This window comes from Vigna radiata, unplaced genomic scaffold, assembly GCF_000741045.1.
Source record: "Vigna radiata var. radiata cultivar VC1973A unplaced genomic scaffold, Vradiata_ver6 scaffold_209, whole genome shotgun sequence".
Taxonomy (NCBI): domain Eukaryota; kingdom Viridiplantae; phylum Streptophyta; class Magnoliopsida; order Fabales; family Fabaceae; genus Vigna; species Vigna radiata.
The window spans coordinates 467,090-478,187 of NW_014543616.1; the positions used below are offsets into that span (position 1 = coordinate 467,090).

Consider the following 11,098-nt stretch of genomic DNA (forward strand, 5'->3'; position numbering starts at 1 on the left):
GTTAGAACGAGGTGGAAGATTATATTGAACAGTAGTAGACTCAGTGTTTGGTGTGCTGGTGGTTTCAGGCAGAAAAGAATCAATTTCATCTAAATTAGTATTATCAGAGATAAGATCAAAAGGTACCTCCGAAGAGTCAAGTTGAACCTGTGGAGAAGATTGAGCCAATTGGTTATGATCAGAAGACATTGTATTATCCAGAAAAGAAGTGTCGATATTAAGGATTGACTCACTTGCTGCAGAATGATCCTCACACGATAATATATAATCAAACATACTAACATCATGATTATGCACTTCACATTCATTGTCTCCCTGAAGTGCAGAATCAACATAAAAAAATTCATGCTTATTAAATGTCACATCCATAAAAAATATAAAATTTCTTTGATGGTGGATGGTAAGCACGATAACCTTTTTGAGTTGTTCCATACCCAACAAAAACACATTTGATCACTCGTTCTTCGAGCTTTGTACGTTGATGTGGGTGTAAGTGAACATATATAACACATCCAAAAATATGAGGTGGTAAATAAACTATGGGAGGAAGGATACAATGATCAGACAACACATCAAAAGGCCTTTGATAGTTAAGCACACTTGAAGGGGTTCGATTAATTAAATAAACGGCAGAGCTCACAGCCTTACCCCATAAATGAGATGCGACATTACCATCTATCAAAAGTGATATAGTCACCTCTAATATATATCTGTTTTTCCTCTCAGTCACTCCATTTTGTTGTGGTGAATAAGGACATGTAGTTTGATGCAAGATGCCTTTAGAGTTCATGAACTCTATTAATTCAGTCTTAAAATATTCCCCTCCATTTTCTGATCAAATAACCTTAATAGATGTGTTAAATTGTGTAACAATCATATGATAGAATGAACGAACCACATCACACACATCACTTTTATGTTTAAGCAAATATACCCAGGTTACCCGAGTACAATCATCAACAAAACTGATAAACCATTTTTTTCCATTATGTGTAGATTACGGGGCAGGGCCCCAAACATCTGTNTGAATTAATGAAAAAGGAAAATCAGTTTTTTGATTGCTTAAAGGAAACACAACACGATGATTTTTTGCCAAAACACAAGTTTCACAAAAAAAATCAGAAATATTGCATTTTTGAAAGAGTGATGGAAATAATGTTTTTAAATAACCAAATGAGGGATGTCCCAACCGTTTATGCCACAACCAAATTTCTTTTCTGTTTTTATCTTGTATGTGATCATTCGCAAGACAAGTCAATCCTCTTTTATGGTTTTGTCGTGAGATATTTTCCAGATAATACAGTCCTTCACTCTCTCTACCACTGGCAATCTTCTCCTTGGAATGGATGTTCTGAAAAAGACAATGGGTTGGGTAAAAAAAGGCAACACACGAATGTGATTTTGTTAACTTGCTGACGGAGATAAGATTACAGTTTAATGTAGGAACAAATGAAACATCAGGAATTGATAAGGAGGGTGAGAGGGATATAGTACCTATACCTTCAATAGGAGATGAGATCCCATTGGCATTAATAATAACACTTTTAGAACAATTAGAGGAAAAAGTAGTAAATATCTGAGGATCACAAGTCATATGATCAATAGCAGTCATAAGATCAGTAGCACCTGAATCAATTATCCAATCACTACCCTTAGTAACAACAGAAAGATTAAAAGCAGAGTTAGATAAACCTGACTTGGCCACAAATCCGGCAGCAGTAGAAATATAACTCTTGGAACCAGCGGAAGTTCCAGAATTATGTTTCTCCGATTGATTGTCATCGGAAGAAGCCATCAGAAATATTCAATGAAAAAAAGCATTAATTCCTATATTGTAGAGGATATCAGTGTTTGGCTCTTGATACCATAATAAAAGGTTTAAAAAATAATTCTGATGTATTATTTCAAGGAATAGAGTACCATATATATACATACAAGGATCCTATAATCCTTCATCTATTAAAGGAAAAACATATGCAAAAATCTTCACAAATTATAATAATATAACTAACATAATATTTGATTGTCTAATATCCTTTAATATAATATTTGACATATCTTAACAAATCATTCAGAATTAAAACATGGATCTGATCTCAAACAGATACCAACAACAATGATACAACTCCAATACAACAGGTTTGCATCTAAAATCACCATGCTTCTGGCATTAGTATCTAAAATTGTAATTAATTTGATTCCATGTGCAGTTACTGACAACACTCTTCCTCAACTTGGTGGATGAATATCTATCATTACTAACAACACTCTTCCTCAAGTGGATTTTCCTTCCTTCAATGCTTCGTTTTAGTACTTAAGCACATTGTTTTGATAAGGTTATTGGAGGTGCAATGTTCTATGCAAAAGTAGGAGATGCAGAAATGGTTTATACTGGAGACTACAATATGACACCAGATAGACGTATAAAAAAAGAAGATGCAAAATTTTTGGGCCATAGATGTATAAAAAATGGTTAGTTTTTTGAAGAAAAAACAAGAAAGGTGTCACATCTTGAATTGAAGTTGAAATAGGTGATGGCACAGGCTGGTTGTTTGGAATTATTAGAGGAATTAATGTGTTTGGTGGGTTGTGTTGTGTTGTGAATGATCTTGAAATTGAGATCACAGAATCCTCACCTCCAAGATCTCTGTCTCTGTCCCTGTCCCATCTCTGCCCCTTCTTTCTTTCATTCATTTCTTCTTCTCTTCTCTGTTTTTGGATAAATTCGTCTCCACCACTATCAATCATTTCTACATTTTTTCATTTTACTCTTTACCCTACTCCATCTAATCCACACCACAACTAGCTACAACTTAAAAGGAAATCTAATTAGTGAGTGAGTGAGCTCGGCTACACATCTACATCAACCCTAAACTAACATTTTTAAAAAGAGGGTTAAAAAAACTAATTTGATGATTCAATAAAATTAAATAGAGAAGAGAGATTTCATTGTATTGCATTGCAGTGGCACTCCTTTTCTATGAGAACATTGATTTCAATTAATCCATCACGAAGCTGCTGCTACACTACTAGTTGGAAAAGGAAAAAAGGAAAAAACTGAGTTCTGTTGAGAAGCCATCTCCATCACGAGGTAGCTGATAAAGCTAACCTAAGCTAAAAGCAAGAGAGTTATTTCTGTCCAATCTCATAATCTCGAAGAAAATCTCAAGTTGGAACTGCCAACACCCTTCACCGCCACTACTCAACGTACGACGCTTCCTTTCTCGGCGGCAAATACGTCCCAAATTTCTTACCATTATTATTATTATTGGATTGCGTTCTAGGCACAAACAAACAACAAAGTTAGACTCTCTAGCTACTTCAATTTTCTTTCTTATATTCTATTACACTGTAATTCATTCACCCAACTACTCATTCACTTCTCATTGCAATTCCACACTATAGTTCATTAGTTGAGAAAGGAAAGAAACAAAAAAAGGAAAAAGAAGCAGAGGCAGGTCCGAGGAAGAAGAAATTAAAACTCACAGCTAGAAACGAGGTGATTCAGTTAATTCATCCCTAAAAATCGTTATTATCTACAGTTAAAATCTATATGTAACTCCAAAAATCCGTATATAAAATAATATTACATACGGATTATATACGGACATAAAATGGTCGTAGCTAATATTATATACGGATTTTTCCGTATATAATTACGTACGAAAAATAATAACTTTTATTTAACTTTTATTTAAAAATTTCACATTAAAAATAATTATATATTATTTAAAAATAACTTTTATTTAACACCATATCAAACATTTCACATTAAAAATAATTATATATTATTTAAAAATCATTATCAAATAAGTTTACAAGATGCCTAATATCATAAATTGATTGTACTGTTCCTAAGACGTCAAATAATATAAATTCTACAACATAGAATGACAAGTCTATAGTTTCCTAATAATCACCATCAAGACGTCAAATAATATAAATTCTACAACATAGAATGACAAGTCTATAGTTTCCTAATAATCACCATCTTGGAGTTGATCTTGTCATTGAACTCCACCACCGTGATAGGAACTTCACCACATATTGCTTTTTCTCTTGTCCTTATTACACTACAAGAAAAATCACAGTTATAAAAACAAAATGTCTAGCCTATTACTCAGTTTCCCATAGTGTGAAATGTTATAGGGCAAGAAGCTATCATCATGTTAATAGTTGTCAAAGCAGCAATCTGCAACTGCTCATATACTAGCATTAAAGCAACAAAAGCAATTGCCCCACTAAATTAATAGAAATTTATTATGTCACTTTTTGTATGAGTCTATACATCAATTTATAATTTTACAAAACTTAGCTCTTTATTAATGCATTAACTTGCCAAATAAGTCTATATATAAGTTGATTTTTTTATTTGCGAGGAAGACTTTTTTTCTTATTTTCTTTTCTTGAGAGTTTTTATAAAATTTTATGAAAAGAAATTCAACTAATTAATAACAATTGAATCCAAATCTGCAACGAGATTATACTAAAATCACAAGGGACATTCAAACGTTCATACATCCAAATATAATTAATTTTGGAACAATCCAATTAATACTTTTAATATAATATACTAATAATCCCAAAGGAAAAAGTTTATTACAAACTATCTATAATATATATATATATATATATATATATATATATATATATATATATATATATATATANATATATATATATATATATATATATATATATATATATATATATATATAACAATTATGACTAACATCCCATACAATAAATATATATGCCCTGCATCCACACTATACAAATATATATTTGAATCGAAACAACAAATAATTTTCTACAGGATTTTATATCCAAACAACAAATAATTTCCTGCAACATTTTATCAAAACAGCAAAGAATTTTCAGCAGCATTTTTATACCCAAACATCAAATAATTTTCTGCAGCATTTGAATCAAAACTGCAACAGTTTTCAGCAGATTTTTATTTTGAAACAACAATAGTTTATGCAGAATTCTAAGAGATGAATAAAATATAATTAAGGGGAAAAACAGAAAACTTGGTAGAGAGCACTCAAGCACAAACTTATCCATTGAGTCCAATTCCAAATCTAGAGCAGCATCATAATCCTTGACCTGAGATCATAAATGAAGTTGCTGAGTGGCAAATGTGAATCAATATTTCTCCCAAAAAGTTAAGAGTACAACTTTACCACCTATTTGTATTGTCCAAGAGTATGGTAGCATGAAGCTCGAAAATATAAGCACTCAACATTGGGGCAATCAACGCTCAAACCCATTGACAAATCATTGATCGCCTTCCTATCACAATCAAACCCAATTTAAGTCAGAAACAAGATAAAGTAGATGATGAAACTTGTAGCGTCATAATTTAATTGATGGCATGCTTTTAGGTTATACAAACGTGATCTTCTTATCAATGTTATCTTTTAGTTATAGATTTTATGTATTTTTTAGTAGTTTAGTTCTTCCTATCAGATTTCATCATATTTCCAACTTCTACCACCATATTTACAATAACTACCTGTAGGTCTGCCACTATATTACTTTAATTCATGGCCCCAATCATAATACTATTGAAGGCTTGTAAGGTAAAGTTATCTCAATTAAATAGTCAATCTCAAATTAAATAACAATTAAGGTTGTTTACATACCTATGTTGTCCCATTGCATGGAACAAGAGGCCATGCAAATGACGAGCTCTGGAAAACCTAACATACAACACAAGTAATCAGTTGCAGATAAAAAGCATATAGGCATAAAGTACTTCAAACTTTATAAACCAGTTACCAGCTAAAATGATTGTGATGCCAATGATACCATTTCATTAACAACAATTACCTTCCATCAATTTGCAACATCTGACTTAGACATTCTTGAGCTTTTTGGCTTCGATATATCTTGATAAAACTTCCAAAAACCTCATGTTCAGAATAAATCTAACAGCCAAAATAATTTAAAATAAAAGCTTTTCCTATAACATAAAATGAAAGGCCAAAATTTGTGTCCCATAGTTAATAGATAATTTTATAAATCACACACGGATAGATCCTGATCAACTACCAAAATCACACATTCACAACAGGGTTAGTAACAAAGTCATCAAACTAGATCTTGGGAAAGTTCGCATCACCTTCTCCTCAATAGATGCAACGCCAACTATCTCCAACAAACTAGATCTTCCTCATTACTTACACATCCACTTTAGTGCTCTAAACTCAGCTACTTTCTCTTTTCTTGATAAGTTTCCAATGATCTATTTATTCTCAATAATATGCATGAGCCTCTGTTGGTCTTCTCACTAGACAAAACAACTTGGGAAGTTTCCATCGTCCTTTTTCACCTCAGGGCTATAAACCCATATACTTTTTTTTTCTCCCTGATGACCATACAAATTAGCAACAAAAATTCACAATCATTCATCCAGTAAAACTTTCCTTTTGAGTTTGATAGACACCATACAATCACATATCAAAACTTCTACAAGTAGTCCCCCAAACAGGAACCCCATATGTGTTACATTCTCATCAATGCCTATATGACTTTGAAGTGTATATTGTAGAATATTGGGTCCAATTCCAGAAACCTAAACCATATGACTTGGTGTTAATCCACTATTTTTTCCATCAAAACACTTTTACCTCACATCTTCCTACATTTACATGTCATGTACTTTTTCCTACTCCTACTAAATCAAATACCCTCTGATTCCAGATGAAGTTTAGCACAAAAAAAAAAAAAACATAAGTTATATCAAACAAACTAAACAGATCTCACTAATTCCAACCTTTCTCAGGCAAGGTAACATCCTCCATTGATCCCTCGATGACCTCAACTACATTCTGGAGATTATTTGCTTTGACTAGTGCACGGGCATGTTCTGACATCTTCATCGCTTCCACTGCATACACCTTCCTCACGCCTGCTTGAGCTGACCATATAGCAAGAATTCCACTTTCAGTCCCCACATCTAAAATAGTCTTCTCCCAAATTAACTCACAAAGTCAGTTCAAAATCACTCACAACAAATCATAACATAAACACAAGCAATAACCGTAACTAATGCTCTCAAACTATAACACGACAGCAAAGGTTATCTTATGCAATTCTTATCAGTAAAATTATTCAAAAGTCATTTGGTAACAAAAAATGATGATTATCATTATTCAAAAGCCAAGACAGTGGTTGAGATTCATGTAAACTTGTCATCATCAAGGGTAAAGTCATCCCTTCCAGTAATTATGAAGCAATAATATACCAAATAAAATATTGAAAAGTGGAACAAGAAATATTAACAAAGAGAAAATACAACATTTACTACCTGGTTAATGGTCATTTGAAGATGACATGGTTAGAGCTTAAGTCTTCCCAAAAATACGACTAAGTTAAAAATGTAAAGAGTATCTTCTTTCCAAAATCTAAGCATACCCTCGTCTCGCAATACTGAACACCACCTTAGAAGACTTTAACTTAGACAGATAAAAGGAAAGAAAAATTAAAACAAAAAACAGAGCGTGAAGGGACTATAACATATGCGATGATAATGACCGATTATGATCATTTATTGTGGCTTTCGCGAATGCCTGGAAGCGGCTTCGATGATTCGTTGGCGATTATGACGTGAAGGTTGACGACCTTGTTCTCCTCAAAGGGGATCTTAGGGTGACGCGCCTTGTGATGAATCTGCATCGATTTCACGTCAGCCATTGTGACTTTGCAGAGCGGGCACTCGAATTTCAAGTGCCTGCCTTTCTCCACACCAGACCGGTCCACCAAGCCCGCCTTACCGTCCTCACGGTTGGTAGTGGTGGCGTCGATCTTCGCCGCTATATCCTTAGTCGTGTGCTTCTTGGGTTTCGCCTCCTCGGTCATCACGTCGAGGTGTGGCTCTCTCTCTCTGAAGATCAGCGAATGATTATATTCCTTTTGTCTTTAACGGTTTGGGTTTATGGGTGGAAGAAGGTGATTTGGAATAGGGGAGGTAAACCCTAGGGATGGAGAACCCTAATTTATGTTAGACCATCGAGAGGGGTTTGTCATATGGACTAAATCTTGTCAATGCACAGTGAAGAATGGCTAGATGACGGTGATTTGTGATCGAGAGAGAAAGAGCTGAAGGAGAAAACTGAGAGGGAAAGCTAAATGGAGGGAAAGAGAAAAAAGGGAAAGCTGAGAGGAGGGAAAGCTCTGAGAATGGCTCAAAAAATTTTCATTTTCACTTAGGGTCAAACTTTTTAATATTTTTTTATTATTTCTTTTAGCATCCGTATGTAAAGAGAAACCCACTTACATACAACTATTACGTACGATTTTATCCTTGGAAAAGCTCCTGCCAAAAGACTCCAAATTATATACAGATTTTTCGTATATAATTTTTTTTCTTATAATATACGGAAAAATCCGTATGTAACTTATCTGTATATAATATCCGTATATAACAGTTTTATTATATATGGATTAAAATCCGTATGTAATAATCCGTATGTAAATGGCCTTTTTCTTGTAGTGTTGAGAAAGCCGATACCAAACAAGGAATTGGAATATTTTCAGAAATTCACCCTCTGATCTAGCGAGATGCGATTGGAATTGAGAATCTGAGGAGCAAGAAAAGCCCTGCAAAGAGAGAGTGAGTAAAAGCATGTTCAAAAAGAAAGTTAATAGGATTAGAGAGAAAAGGAAGAAGGAGAAGCTCACCGATCAAAGAGAACCTGAATTGCAAATGGAAGCTGCGAGAGAGGGATCAAAGTGAATAGGATTATGCTAAAGCCAACACAGCACCACGATGCCTCGACAACGAACAAAACTCTCAGCCCAAGCAAGGGAAGAACAACAAGAAGATGGTGCAGGAAATTTTGGGGAAAATGATTCTGGTGAAGTTTTAGGGAGCGAGGAAACGAAGGCAATGAGCGAGAAAATAGGGTTTGAGGATGAAGGCAGAGAGCGAAGGTTGAGGACGAAGGCAGAGAGCGAAGGTTCAGGACAAACACAGAGAGCGAAGGTTCAGGACAAACACAGAGAGCGAAGGGTTCAGGACGAAAGTAGAGAACAAAAGTTAGAGAGAATAGGCAGAGCGAAGGTTTAGGAAATGATTAGGGTAGAAGAAATGAGGCATGAGACAGATAGATATTTGGGACATTACATTAAAATATTTATGAGGTGGGTTAAACCGCCGGAAATTTTGGAGGTTTATACAACCGTCAGAAATTAACCCCTATATCCAGAATCACATATAAAAATATTTTATTTTGTTATATTATAATATTTATAATCAACTTATCATCTGAAAAGTGATGCTTAAATGTTTATGATTTAACTTATTATTTAATTTTAACATATGATTTAGAACTACGCAATTTACTTTTTATTTTTTTTACTTTTAATGTCGGTATGATTAACTTTAAGTTTTCTTTTAGTCATATTAGAATATGTTAATAATGCCTCCTTTGTAATATGAGCACATTTATCAAAACTAATTAAGATGATTTTCTTAGTGTAATAACATCACTCTTTGAGTGTAACTATAGTTTCAAAACTAAGTCGATAATTTTTTTCGAATATAAATAAAATTTCATTATGAAAAAATAATTATAAAAAGGAGAATACATGATTTAATGTATCAATGAATAACTATTGAAAAAGCTAAAAAATATAAGAAAGGGTATGTGATGGTGACAGCTAGTTGAAAACGGAAGACTATGAAGGCAAACAATGTTGTAAAACTGTAAAGGATGATCTGAAATGTATATTAGATCAGAAATTATTTAAAGAAAGGATTACATTATTTATTTGAATTGAGAGCATCCTTAATATAAAGAAAGTTGGAAGAGTAGAAGAATTCCTTAACACATTGTCCGACAGAAGCAGGCTTTACCATCAGGACTACACACACCAACTGAGTTTTTATGTAGCCTTGGGCAATATTTGATACAGTCTTCATTACANTAATTAAACAACGGTATATCACAGAATTTTGCCTCTGCCACTTTTACTGGCCCTTCATTTTCTGCAACAAAAGAAAAAAACTTGTTTAAAATACAACAATTTTTTTATGAACANAGTGNACTATAACATNAACATNTGAAAATCAAAGCATACCAATCCCAATGGAAAGAANCATAACTAACACAAGTGATAATATGATCTTCATTCTATAATTCAACTTTGGAATAGTATTTCTTCCTTCAATGCAATCAATCCAAAGTAGGTTGATATGGCTATATGTAATAAAAAATCTAAATACATTCATATATATAGGTATATTTAACATTCAACTTCAATTCATTAAGCAGGAAAAAAAGAACATTTTTACATATACTTAAATAATTAAAATTTAATTTTTTAAGAATTAAAATTTAATTCTTTAAGAATTAAAATAATTATTTAAAACTTAATTAATTAAAATTTAATAATTTAAGAATTAAATAATTTCAATGAAAAAATTAATATTCTCCTTATAAGTTGAATAAAATGTAACTTAAATAATTAAAATTTAATTATTTAANNANTAAANAATTTCAATGAAAAANTTAATANTNNCCTNATAAGTTGAATAAAATGTAACTTAAATAATTAAAATTTAATTATTTAAGTATTAAATAATTTCAATGAAAAAGTTAATATTCTCCTNATAAGTTGAATAAAATGTAACTTAAATAATTAAAATTTAATTATTTAATAAATAAATAATTTCAATGAAAAAAATTAATATTCTCTTTATAAATTGAATAAAATTATTAAATAATTTCAACGAAAACATTAAGTTGAATAAAATGTTGGACTTGTTCATTGGAAGTAAACAAAAAGCATGGAAATATGAGAAGAGAAAATAAGAAACTAATGCAAAATGAAAAGGTTGTTCAATATTTTATTTTAATATTATAAAACTACTAAAAGAAATCATCATACATTCATTGTAATAAATCGGTACNTCTAATAAAAAAATATATTTTATTAACGAATATTCTTAGTAGTTGTAAGAAGATTTTTGAGTTGCTAATATACTTTTGACCTGTGCTTATATATACCTTATTTGTGAGCTCTTTTATAATTCTATAAAAATAACGCACTTTATCAACAAATATCTATGGTAGTTACAAGAAGACTC

General features: G+C 32.1%; 1 protein-coding gene across 10 annotated transcripts in view; it reads right to left on the bottom strand.

The window, feature by feature from the left end:
* LOC106754683 (protein arginine N-methyltransferase PRMT10-like) overlaps positions 1 to 8,212 on the bottom strand; it is a 10,293-nt gene extending 2,081 nt beyond the window's left edge. Inside the window, exons 1-5 of one of the 10 annotated variants that reach the window (XR_002666967.1) lie at positions 6,782 to 8,210; positions 5,836 to 6,373; positions 5,649 to 5,705; positions 5,034 to 5,295; positions 3,989 to 4,073 (exon numbers count right to left, since the gene is read on the bottom strand). Coding sequence is in view for 4 of the 10 variants with exons in the window: in XM_014636736.2 (XP_014492222.1) it covers positions 5,264 to 5,295; positions 5,649 to 5,705; positions 6,782 to 6,974; positions 7,316 to 7,330 (297 nt within the window). In the remaining 6 variants the exon portion in view is untranslated. The other 9 variants (XR_002666966.1, XR_002666969.1, XR_002666968.1 and 6 more) reach the window with 9 other exon arrangements.
* Positions 8,213 to 11,098: the final 2,886 nt, after the last annotated feature.